Genomic DNA, 13,166 nt, shown 5'->3' with positions numbered 1-13,166 from the left:
CGCCTGTGTCACGTAAATAACACGCGATCACCTGAGGTGCAGGAAAATCTAAACACCTGTACCACCACAATAAATAAACAAAACATAAACATTCACTTTGGCTCTTACACACTTTTTAAAACCCTTTTTGTATTTATCTATTTATTGCAGGACATTAATAATAATGAGAAGCTACTTAATAATAATGAGAAGCTACTGTATGTGTATATATATATATATATATTATTAAGTAGCTTCTCATTATTATTAATGTCCTGCAGCTGTGTCAAAGTTTAGCTAAAAACACATTTCAAGGTTCTTTGTTATCAATTGCTGAGCGGCAAGAAAGCCAACACTTACTTCTCTTTGATCAAAGAACACTGGATGACGTCACAGTGGCTGTGCCCATCCGTGCTACGATCATCTAGCGGTTGCTAGGCAACAGTCATTCGATGTGGGTGGGGCTTGGCAATTATCAAAGGGCAGTGGGCGGGGCCTACAGGACCCGAGCCTATAAATAGAACTCCAGAACTCCATAAACACCTGCGATTTAGTTCAGAGCGCATTCATGCATCAGAACAGCGAGCAACATTTAAACACATTTAGTTCACAAAGAGCAGACATACCTGCCACAACATCAACTCCCCAGCAATTTGTTTCCACTTCTCCAATTCAGAGTCAAAGAAGTAGAAATACAACCTTCAACATGACAACTCCACACAGTTACTCCTCAGTGGAAACATGGAAGTGCTTAAGCGAGTACTTTTTTGGTACAATTGTACCACAGTGGAGATCTCTGCAGTCAAACCCAGAGTACTGCAACTCTAAGCTGCCTTCCACTTTGTTACAGGACATGTTGAAACTTTGCTCCATGTTAGTGGATGCAACAGAGACAACCATGGAGAAGGGAGCTCCTGTGTCCACACAGTCAGAGGAGTGTCTTGAGTCAGTGGACACCGATTCCCATGAGCAAACAGGGGTAACACGAGCAAAGGAAGACATGGTAACAGAAATATCTGTAGACAACTGTGTTGATAATAAAAAAACAGAAACTCCGGAACTGGAGACAGAGGCCAGTGCAAGTCTTCAGCATGTGGACACACAATCCCAAACCACAGCCACAGCAGAACCAAGAAAGAGCTGTATGAAGAAAAAGTCCACAGCTGATACAAAAGACTGGGACAAAATAGAAGCTTGTCCCATGAAAAAGCCTGCAATGCCAGCTGCATATGAGTCAGACGTTGATAAATGCAAGGAAACGGAGGCAAAAGGAGGAAAAGACAGCATCCTGAAAGAAATATCTGTAGACAACTGCAGTGATAATAAAAAAACAGATGCTGCAGAACTGAAGACAGAGGCCGGCAAATGTCTTCAGCATGTGGACACACAATCCCAAGCCACAGCAGAACCAAAGAAAAGCTGTATGAAGAAAAAGCCCACAGCTGATACAAAACACTGGGACAAAATAGAAGCTTGTCCCGTGGAAAAGCCTGTGATTCCAGCTGTACATGAGTCAGAAGTTGGTTCTTCTTCTGTCATCAGTCTGGCATCTGATGATGTGTCTGCAGAAAAAATGTTTGTTTATGCACTTACTCAGTTGGTAGTTTCACGGGCCTTAGAGAAAGTCTCCTCTAAACACAAAGACTCCACAAGGATTCCCAACTGTTATTGTCTGATGGAGAAAATCTGGCCTGAAATTGAGGGAAAACATTTGGATCTATGTCCAAAGAGGCTGCCCAGTATGGCGAAAGCCATTTTCACCAATCTCTGTAAAGTGCATAAGTGCAAGGAAAAACATTTGATTTCAAGTCTGAAGGAAGAGCTTGAGGATGATATTACTGTCCCAACATTCACCAGACATCTGCTGGCATTACCCAAAAGAATACTCACTTTATCTAAAAACCGAGACGAGTACAGAGAACTTGTGGAACGCTTTGCCAGAGATCTGGTTATGCACGCAATGAGCAATACAAATGAAGCAGGGAAATTGCCTCTAGGGGCTGATGAAGCCATTAAACAGAGGCTTGCCCAAAAAGTCTGGGGTAAAATTGTGTCCCAAAAGCTTAAAATCTCCTTGGAGGACATTGAAGAGGTCAGCGTGGCAGTATACAATGAACTCCAGGAAAAGTGGAAATATCCAAACACTGTCATGCAGTTAATGAAAATTGGCCACCGAAATGTTGACAAAGAGATTGTCAAAAGTTTCATAAGAAATGCACCATTGAAGAGACCAAATATCTTCTCTAGGATGTTTTCATGTGTATGCTAAAGTTTACCTGACACATGGTGGCGTTACAAAGAAGTTTACTCACTTTATTTAAAAGCCCAGAAGAGTAACAAGAACTTGTGGAACTGTTCACTAAAGACCACATGAAATTATTACCAACAAATACCAACAAATTACCAACCGGTCGCAGCAGATGGCCGCCCCTCCCTGAGCCTGGTTCTGCCGGAGGTTTCTTCCTGTTCAAAGGGAGTTTTTCCTTCCCACTGTCGCCAAAGTGCTTGCTCATAGGGGGTCATATGATTGTTGGGTTTTTCTCTGAAGCGCCTTGAGGCGACTTTTGTTGTGATTTGGCGCTATATAAATAAAATTGAATTGAATTGAAATAATAAAAAACAAAAAATTTAAAAAAGATCTTGATTTTGAGCTTTGTTTTATTTGTCTTCAGATTGTGTATACATTTTCAGTTTAGGCTGAAGCTAAAAACTCATTTATACTGAACATTTTTAAACAACATAACTGTATATTTGAAATAAGTCCAATTTTCAATCTGTTTGCATAAACGAGGAATAAAAGTTTCTGATCAATGTTGATTTTTTTACAGTCATTGTTAAGCAAGAACATTTAGATTGTCAGTTGTCAGTGACACAGCTGCCATATAGCCATTTGTTCTCCTCAGTAAATTAAAAACGTGTGCACCCAATTCTTGCTTTTTAAAGTCATTAAAGATACAATACTGTACAATCATACCATTCAGGTAAAAAAAACCAAAAACAGTTCAGCTAAATCATTAAAAACCCAAATTCCCATAACACTCATACCCATAAGGAGTGAATCTAAACTTTTCACCACACCTGTATGATTGCACATTTGTCAAGAAATTACTGTTCCTGGTAACCAAATTTAAACCAAAATATAAAGATATGTGGAGGGGCCAAAGACTTTGAACATTACCATACATAAAACAAAACTATGATCTCTTTAAGGTCTGCCAATATCAAACATTAAAATAGTTGACAGCAAAGGGTCCACAATTAAAAAGTTTTTCTAGCAATACAAAGTGCTGTGTCACCCCTAAGGTTCAAACATGTAAAGTCAAACACACACTTGTTTCATAGCACATGAAAATAAAAACTAACTAACTATTAAATCATGATACATCCTAAGTGCAGAGCCAGCACTGGATAGTTCAGGTGTACTATAATCAAGCGGTAATGACAAGAACTGCTAAGATACCAAGAACATACCCACAGAAACAAACAATGCTGTTACCAATATTCTTATCTGTACGATATCAATGGAACTGATAATATGAAATATTAGTCAGATATTGCTTTTTTTTTCTAGTATGAATATAAAAAGAAATAAATTAAATAATTACTGAAGTGTATGCAGTGACTTTTAAGATGACTTTATTGACCAAATCATGGTCAAATCATAGCACTGGGTTACTTAAAAAAAAACAGCATGAGAACAGATTTTGTTATCATGAACACTTTTCTGCCCACTGTTTCAGCAAATTATTCTTTAAAGCATGAACCCCAGGCAGAGCACTGAGTACCAAGACCCACGAACACCTTTTGAATTACTTCAAAAGTGTACCTTAAGTCCTTTAGATAGTCCAGGTTAAGTGCATAGATGAGTCCAAGCAAAAGTGCAACTGCATTAGGGAAATGGTAAATGGCCTGTATTTATATAGCGCTTTACTAGTCCCTAAGGACCCCAAAGCGCTTTACATATCCAGTCATCCACACACACATTCACACACTGGTGATGGCAAGCTACATTGTAGCCACAGCCACCCTGGGGCGCACTGACAGAGGCGAGGCTGCCGGACACTGGCGCCACCGGGCCCTCTGACCACCACCAGTAGGCAACGGGTGAAGTGTCTTGCCCAAGGACACAACGACCGAGACTGTCCAAGCCGGGGCTCGAACCGGCAACCTTACGATTACAAGGCGAACTCCCAACTCTTGAGCCACAATTGCCCCAAATCACAGACGTCATTGAGGACAATCTGATCCTCAATCACCAGGGCAATGCTTGTTATTGTTGGGCTTGAGCAGATGGTCCGAAATTGTGTCAGTAATTTTTCTCCAGAAAGTGAAAAATATAACCTTCATACCAATCCCCCCCGCCCCGAAATATTATTTAGGCTCCAAGTTTCTTCTAAGTTAGCATGAAAGGGCTTTTACAATTTTGTTTTCTTTTCATTCTTTACCAGAAATCTATTGTTCACAATTTAAAAGAAACTAACGGTGTGTTCACACCGGACGCAATAGAAGCGACCAAAAAGCGCCACACGCCCCTAGCTGGTCGCTTGCACATTCGCATCTTGAAGCGCATTCAAAGCGAACTGGTCGCACTTTAAAATATGCAATTTTCACGTGCGTGAACCAGAAATGTGGGAGGAAGTAGTGCCAGACGGTATGTTTGCAAGATGGCAGCTGTCGATCTAGCGTTTGAAGAGAGAGTCTCCCTTCTCTATTTACTGTGGAGAGCAGAGCAGCGGCGTAAAGGACGTCCTGACCGTACCTGGGTCCATCAGGTCCTCCACGAGTGTGAGCAGTTTGGTGAGTTTCACCACTTGCTCCAGGAGATGCGTCTGACTGACGGCCACTTTCAGCGGTACCACCGTCTGTCCCTCGCCCAGTTTGAGGAGCTGCTGTCCCGCGTCGGTCCAAGCATCGCCCGCCCAGACATCACAGACGCACGGACTGCAATAAAATTTAAATCTTGAAAATATCTTAACCCATTGTTGCGACTTCTATCCACAAATAAAGCCGCTGCCGGCTGAGTTTGTTTCTGTACTGTGACGCGTCTCCAATAAGCCATACTAAGTCCCACTTGTGTTTCACGTATTTATTTAAAACTTAAACAATAAACATTTGCTTTCAATCAAAACAAATAGCGCATGTATTAACTTACATCGTTTGTGAGCATTTGTATTTGTATTGAATCTTTATTTTAAACATGTTTAAATAAAAACAACAGGGAAAAAAAGAGACAAACAAACAAAAGGAAAACAAAGCAACAATATTTATAAGTAACTTACATGTTCAAAAGGACTAGGAAGAAGCATAAGCTTATTTAATCCCACCCCCTTTCCACTATTTAGTAATTAATAGTCAAATTAATAGTCAACACTTTTTCTTCCCTCAGAAATTCATTACAATTACATTACATAATGCATGTAATTTTTATTTATTTAACCCCAGTAATACGTCAAAAGATATACAATTTACAGACATATATGCATACTTGTGCACCCACAACACACATATATACACATCACTGTTGTGAAAATAGTGGGTGAACACCCGATCAGAAACACCTCCTCCCTGATGAGTACGCCTGTGTCACGTAAATAACACGCGATCACCTGAGGTGCAGGAAAATCCAAACACCTGTACCACCACAATAAATAAACAAAACATAAAGATTCGCTTTGGCTCTTACACACTTTTAAAAAACCTCTTTGTATTTATCTATTTATTGCAGGACATTAATAATAATGAGAAGCTACTATATGTATATATATATATATATATATATATATATATATATATATATATATATATATATATATGTATATATATATATATATATATATATATATATATATATATATATATATATATATGTATGTATGTGTATATATATATATATATATATATATATATATATATATATATATATATATATATATATATATATACACACATATATATATATATATATATATATATACACACATATATATATATATATATATATATATATATACACACATATATATATATATATATATATATATATATATACATACACATACATATATATATATATATATATACATACATATATATATATATATATATACATATATATATATATATATATATATATATTATTAAGTAGCTTCTCATTATTATTAATGTCCTGCAGCTGTGTCAAAGTTTAGCTAAAAACACATTTCAAGGTTCTTTGTTTTCAATTGCTGAGCAGCAAGAAAGCCAACACTTACTTCTCTTTGATCAAAGAACACTGGATGACGTCACATTGGCTGTGCCCATCCGTGCTACTATCATCTAGCGTTCGCTAGGCAACAGTCATTCGGTGTGGGCGGGGCTTGGCAATTATCAAAGGGCAGTGGGCGTGGCCTACAGGACACGAGCCTATAAATAGAACTCCAGAACTCCATAAACACCTGCGATTTAGTTCAGAGCGCATTCATGCATCAGAACAGCGAGCAACATTTAAACACATTTAGTTCACAAAGAGCAGACATACCTGCCACAACATCAACCCCCCAGCAATTTGTTTCCACTTCTCCAATTCAGAGTCAAAGAAGTAGAAATACAACCTTCAACATGACAACTCCACACAGTTACTCCTCAGTGGAAACATGGAAGTGCTTAAGCGAGTACTTTTTTGGTACAATTGTACCACAGTGGAGATCTCTGCAGTCAAACCCAGAGTACTGCAACTCTAAGCTGCCTTCCACTTTGTTACAGGACATGTTGAAACTTTGCTCCATGTTAGTGGATGCAACAGAGACAACCATGGAGAAGGGAGCTCCTGTGTCCACACAGTCAGAGGAGTGTCTTGAGTCAGTGGACACCGATTCCCATGAGCAAACAGGGGTAACACGAGCAAAGGAAGACATGGTAACAGAAATATCTGTAGACAACTGTGTTGATAATAAAAAAACAGAAACTCCGGAACTGGAGACAGAGGCCAGTGCAAGTCTTCAGCATGTGGACACACAATCCCAAACCACAGCCACAGCAGAACCAAGAAAGAGCTGTATGAAGAAAAAGTCCACAGCTGATACAAAAGACTGGGACAAAATAGAAGCTTGTCCCATGAAAAAGCCTGCAATGCCAGCTGCATATGAGTCAGACGTTGATAAATGCAAGGAAACTGAGGCAAAAGGAGGAAAAGACAGCATCCTGAAAGAAATATCTGTAGACAACTGCGGTGATAATAAAAAAACAGATACTGCAGAACTGAAGACAGAGGCCGGCAAATGTCTTCAGCATGTGGACACACAATCCCAAGCCACAGCAGAACCAAAGAAAAGCTGTATGAAGAAAAAGCCCACAGCTGATACAAAACACTGGGACAAAATAGAAGCTTGTCCCGTGGAAAAGCCTGTGATTCCAGCTGTACATGAGTCAGAAGTTGGTTCTTCTTCTGTCATCAGTCTGGCATCTGATGATGTGTCTGCAGAAAAAATGTTTGTTTATGCACTTACTCAGTTGGTAGTTTCACGGGCCTTAGAGAAAGTCTCCTCTAAACACAAAGACTCCACAAGGATTCCCAACTGTTATTGTCTGATGGAGAAAATCTGGCCTGAAATTGAGGGAAAACATTTGGATCTATGTCCAAAGAAGCTGCCCAGTATTGCGAAAGCCATTTTCACCAATCTTTGTAAAGTGCATAAGTGCAAGGAAAAACATTTGATTTCAAGTCTGAAGGAAGAGCTTGAGGATGATATTACTGTCCCAACATTCACCAGACATCTGCTGGCATTACCCAAAAGAATACTCACTTTATCTAAAAACCGAGACGAGTACAGAGAACTTGTGGAACGCTTTGCCAGAGATCTGGTTATGCACGCAATGAGCAACATAAAGGGGTTGAAGAAATGGCGTCCAGCTGAAGAAGTTATACAGAGGCTTACCGAAAAGATCTGGGCTAAAATTGTGTCCCAAAATCTTGAAATCTCCTTGGAGAACATGGAAGATCTCACTGTGACAGTATACAATGAACTCCGGGAAAAGTGGAGAGGTGCTGACAATGTCCTGGGGTTAATGAATAATGGAAATCCAAGACTTGACAAAATGATTGTCAGAATTTTCAAAAGTAAGGCCCCATTGAGAAGACCAAATATCTTCTCTAGGATGTTTTCATGTGTACGCTAAAGTTTACCTGACAAATGGTGGCGTTACAAAGAAGATTACTCACTTTATTTAAAAGCCCAGAAGAGTAACAAGAACTTGTGGAACTGTTCACTAAAGACCACATGAAATTATTACCAACAAATACCAACAAATTACCAACCGGTCGCAGCAGATGGCCGCCCCTCCCTGAGCCTGGTTCTGCCGGAGGTTTCTTCCTGTTAAAAGGGAGTTTTTCCTTCCCACTGTCGCCAAAGTGCTTGCTCATAGGGGGTCATATGATTGTTGGGTTTTTCTCTGAAGCGCCTTGAGGCGACTTTTGTTGTGATTTGGCGGTATAAATAAAATTGAATTGAATTGAATTGAAATAATAAAAAACAAAAAATAAAAAAAAGATCTTGATTTTGAGCTTTGTTTTATTTGTCTTCAGATTGTGTATACATTTTCAGTTTAGGCTGAAGCTAAAAACTCATTTATACTGAACATTTTTAAACAACATAACTGTATATTTGAAATAATTCCAATTTTCAATCTGTTTGCATAAATGAGGAATAAAAGTTTCTGATCAATGTTGATTTTTTTTACAGTCATTGTTAAGCAAGAACATTTAGATTGTCAGTTGTCAGTGACACAGCTGCCATATAGCCATTTGTTCTCCTCAGTAAATTAAAAACGTGTGCACCCAATTCTTGCTTTTTAAAGTCATTAAAGATACAATACTGTACAATCATACCATTCAGGTAAAAAAAAAAAAAAACAGTTTAGCTAAATCATTAAAAACCCAAATTCCCATAACACTCATACCCATAAGGAGTGAATCTAAACTTTTCACCACACCTGTATGATTGCACATTTGTCAAGAAATTACTGTTCCTGGTAACCAAATTTGCCCAGCAAAATATAAAGAAGCATATAAAGATATGTGTCAGGATGAGGGAAAGCCTGCAGCAGGTTCCTTTAAGGAACTGCTATCTTGTCCTGTCTACAGTTTTATTTTGTGAGACGGTTTATAATTGTTGTGCCCAAGTAGTCGGGCTTTCGTGATCCCTTCCCGTGCGTTTTGATGGTTGTTTACAGCGATGTTTGACTTGTTTCAGTCGCCACAGAACTATTCTACATTCCTTTTTGGAGTGCGCTGGGATCAAATATCACAACAACTACATTTGGCTCAGGCAGCAGTTCACCTGTGGGGGTGCAAATTACTAGGATTGTATACTTTTTTTTCTGTTTAATACTTTTTTGTGTATTTTGTTTGACTGTGTGTGGTGTTAAGTGCCCTTGTAGGTTTTTGTGACTTTTAATGTTTTTTTTATTTGTTTGTTTGTTTGTTTGTTTTGGTTTTTAATAGTAGCCCGGATAGATTTGAAAGGCGTTTTCGTGTGTGAAAACGCTCCGCGTCCACAGTAGCGTTTTCAGTCATTTTCACAGAGTTGTGCGTCCACATTGAAACAGCCGAAAACGCTGACGTTCCAGTACTGCTCATATGTGAAACCCAAGATGATTTGACCTGCCTCATTTCTGTCTGCCGCTTATTTACTTTCCGGCTCTTTGAAACGTCGCAGCAAAATGTTGAGGAAAAGCACCAAGTTTTTTAAATGGAATAACAATGAGGTACAGTTGTTGCTGCAAGTAACACAAAAGTACAAAGTTGCAAAAGCGAGTGAAAGTTAAAGAATTTGAAGAAAAGCTATCTGGAGCATGTACAGACTGATATTAATCTTTAATAGGCTGTCAAAATTGAGAGCAAACAAAACCACTGCTGTATAATGCCCTCCGCTATCTTAGACTACGTTCACTCCGCAGGTCTTAATGCTCAATTCCGATGTTTTGATCAAATCCAATTTTTTTGTCTGCTTGTTCACACTACAAATAAAATGCGACAGCAAACGTGCTCTAGTGTGAACGCTCGATGCGGCCCGCATGCGCAAAAGAAGATGTCATACACAACGCGCTCTGTTTAGACCCAAAGCAAACAATATTGTTTGACTGATGGCCCTTAATAGAAAGACTTCGGACTTTACGTTTCCCAAATTTTGCTTTAAGTTATTTTGTTATTTACATAATAATGTAGATAACCTAATAATGATCCTTATTGCTGTTTTAGAGAGGAGCGGTGCTTCAAAGGATAGTTGCAGATTTCTGTCAGAATCTGCAGATTATATAGTACAAATAAAATGTTCACGTTGTCTTCCCAACAGTTTCACTAACATCTACACGGGATGGCCAGGAAGCGTTCGCGATGTCTTCTCGGGCGCTTCCCCGGCGCTGATAATTGGCGTCTGTCTTGTGTCAGTGACGTAAAAGACGGATTTAATGCGACATGACCGTTCAAACAGCAGTCGCTTTCTAAAACATCAGATATGTATCGGATTCAGTACCACATACGAAAGTGACCCAGATCGGATTTGAAAATATCGGATTTGTGCCGTTCACACTGTCATACCATGATCGGATATGGGTGGCATAGGGTCAAAAAAAATCGGATTTGATGCGCTTTGCCTGCAGTGTGAACGTAGCCTTAGTTTAATTGATCACATGACTGCATCATGCGTCATCGTTTTAGAAAGTCTCCATTTTCGCTGTCCACACTGCCACGGAAAGCACCCTTTTGAAATGTATGTGTTTTCAAAACGCTGTGTTTTCCATCTGTGAAAACGCCATCTCAGTGTGGATGGGAGGCCAAAACGGAGAGAAAAATTAGTGTGGACGTAGCCTTAGGCTTTGTCCACACATCCACATGTACCCGGGTATTTTTGAAAACCCATATTTTTGCACCTTTCGTCCACACGTAAATGGCGTTTTTGGTCACTGAAAACTGAGATTTTTAAAACCTCCTGCCAGGGTGGAGATTTTCGAAAACTCAGTTCCTCCAGACAAGCGCAGCGTCAAATGTGTGTGCCTTTTTTGACGTCACACTGTGCGCTATGTTATTGTTTCGGTGAAATGGGATGCCAATGTTCACATTTTGGACAGAGAGGACAGATGGTTTGAAAGAGGAGTGAAAGAAGCCATTTACGTTCACTGTGAGCGAACGTCTTTGAACAGAGGGTGGTTTACGACACCAACTGTCTGCCATCTATAATCCAGTTTTGAGTTCCCTCCCCAGACGCCTTAACGCCCACTCACTTCCTGGGCCATCTGACCTCAGGAAATTGCATGATAAGGTGGTGCCAGGTTTCACAATGAGCTCACCTGAAACCCTGGCTGATTGGGACCCACACCCGTTTGCACACCGTGATTAGAGGATCATCAGGGGGTCCTTTTGTCCCTCTTTGGGGGGATACTCCCACTGGGTTTAAATCTGGGACTTTCCGCCATTTGACCTTAGAACTGAAGAAGCTTCTAGGATGAGAGGTGAAATGTCTTCAAGCAGCTTAAAGAAGTCCAGACGCTTTTCTTTGCAAGCTCCTTTGACTACGATGACCTGGATGACTGAGAACCTTCACAGACAAATATGGCATATACATTTTTTTTATACAAGTCCCACAATCATATACATCATCTGCATCAATGTGGAAATCTTTTTAACCCTTTGGGTTATTTTTTGGTTCTGGGATCCTCATGTTAGGACTAGAGATGGCACGATACCACTTTTTTATGTCCGATACCGATATTATAAATTTGGATATCGGCAGATACCGATATGAATCCAATATAGTGTGTTTTATAATCAATAAAACTGTTTTTTTTAAATATCTTGCTGCATTTTGTATGGGTCCAAACTCAAGTTTAAAAAAAACACTAATGCTATTCTGTTATACCTGTAAGCAAAAAATACACTGCACCCAAAATATTCCATAGTTCAGCAAAACTGATGAATCTAATAAACTTAAACCTACTCCATCCTCCCTATTCTGGTATTTAAAAGAGTAAGCAACCTAACTAATAGGGTTGCAAACTCCCAGCAAAAAATAAATAAAAAAGGGAACCACCCCCCACCTCATGATGCTTAATCGACGTAATCAACTTTAATTTGATGCAGTGTGAAAAAAATGCACAGAAATCAATTATTTTTCTACAATATTTAAATAGATTCAACATCTTTCTTCAACAGAATTGCAGAATGCACAGGTGGTACCTTCCCAAAGGAAAAAGTACTATAGCTTACAAGGGTATATTAGACTTAATAGTTACTATATACAGTAATGGTCTTCTATACTTTTTACATCAAATTAAAATTTTGGGTGTAAGATTCAGATAATTATTTATTAAAAGCCAGACATTTTAAAAGAGAATAAGAAAGAAAAGTATATATTTGTGCCCCCCTTTTCCCTGTTCATGCCCTATCGGCCCCCCTGGCTAAACTTTGCTAGATCCGCCCCTGCACAGTTACCAGCCGTCAGCTACGTAGAAAAAGATCCTGGTTTAGAAAGTAATGTTAAATAAATTCTAACAACAAATTATCAAGCTTAAACGTGCTGCTGTTGTTCAGCCGCTTGTTTCCTCTTTCTGGCACGAACAAACAAGAGAGACGGACTCGCGACAGAAAAGCCGATCAGCTGATCATTAATCAGTTTCATGATTTAAGTAGCAGCAGGAGAGGGAGGGGGAGAGAAGAGGCAGTCGCTCCATATATCGGTTGATAAGCTTAACGCTGGAATGCTTTACAAACATTCAGAGATGAACTTACACACTTGCTTTACTTCTCTCTGTGATCACTTTCTTGGAGATGAAATGCCGGTTTGGTGGCGAGGCTCCAAATGCTCAACCAGACCGTGACAGGTCCCGCACGCCACAGCCGCTCTATCACTTGATGCATAATGCTCCGAGGTGCTACGGTTATGAGCCGAGTTACGCCAGGTCGCAAGTTTTGTGAGGTGCTTTTTTGATATTTAATGGATCGGATTACATTTTTTATTTCTCTCCGATATTCGATTCAGTAATTTAGGTCAGTATCGGACCGTCCATCTCTAGTTAGGACCTATGAAACACATCGTGCAGACTCTTGGATGCTAGAAGACAACTGATGTTGCTCATGAATAAGACTAAAGGTAGGAAGGTGTCCTTTATAACTAAACCTTAAGTTTTATATCATAGTTTATAATATAGCACGTGTA

General features: G+C 39.4%; 2 protein-coding genes across 2 annotated transcripts; both read left to right on the top strand.

The window, feature by feature from the left end:
* Positions 1-289: 289 nt before the first annotated feature.
* On the top strand, positions 290-3,091 carry LOC147303065 (uncharacterized). Its single transcript, XM_086280081.1, has one exon. It carries the CDS (start codon positions 548-550, stop codon positions 2,246-2,248), a length of 1,701 nt encoding a protein of 566 aa, XP_086136207.1. The 5' UTR covers positions 290-547; the 3' UTR covers positions 2,249-3,091.
* A 3,278-nt stretch (positions 3,092-6,369) lies between these two features.
* Positions 6,370-8,505, top strand: LOC147303064 (uncharacterized). Its single transcript, XM_086280099.1, has one exon. It carries the CDS (start codon positions 6,439-6,441, stop codon positions 8,131-8,133), a length of 1,695 nt encoding a protein of 564 aa, XP_086136225.1. The 5' UTR covers positions 6,370-6,438; the 3' UTR covers positions 8,134-8,505.
* Positions 8,506-13,166: the final 4,661 nt, after the last annotated feature.

Source organism: Aulonocara sp. 'chitande type north' Nkhata Bay, linkage group LG22, assembly GCF_057382095.1.
Source record: "Aulonocara sp. 'chitande type north' Nkhata Bay isolate Kocher_YH1m ecotype deep benthic linkage group LG22, A_spYH_male_GT1.1, whole genome shotgun sequence".
In the NCBI taxonomy this organism is placed as follows: domain Eukaryota; kingdom Metazoa; phylum Chordata; class Actinopteri; order Cichliformes; family Cichlidae; genus Aulonocara; species Aulonocara sp. 'chitande type north' Nkhata Bay.
Note: the sequence above shows the minus strand (reverse complement) of the source record. Positions and strands in the feature narration are given on the sequence as shown.

Bases quoted from the DNA above. Each gene is read 5' to 3' on its own strand.
- LOC147303064 (XM_086280099.1), top strand. From the start codon at position 6,439: ATGCATCAGAACAGCGAGCAACATTTAAACACATTTAGTTCACAAAGA.
- LOC147303065 (XM_086280081.1), top strand. From the start codon at position 548: ATGCATCAGAACAGCGAGCAACATTTAAACACATTTAGTTCACAAAGA.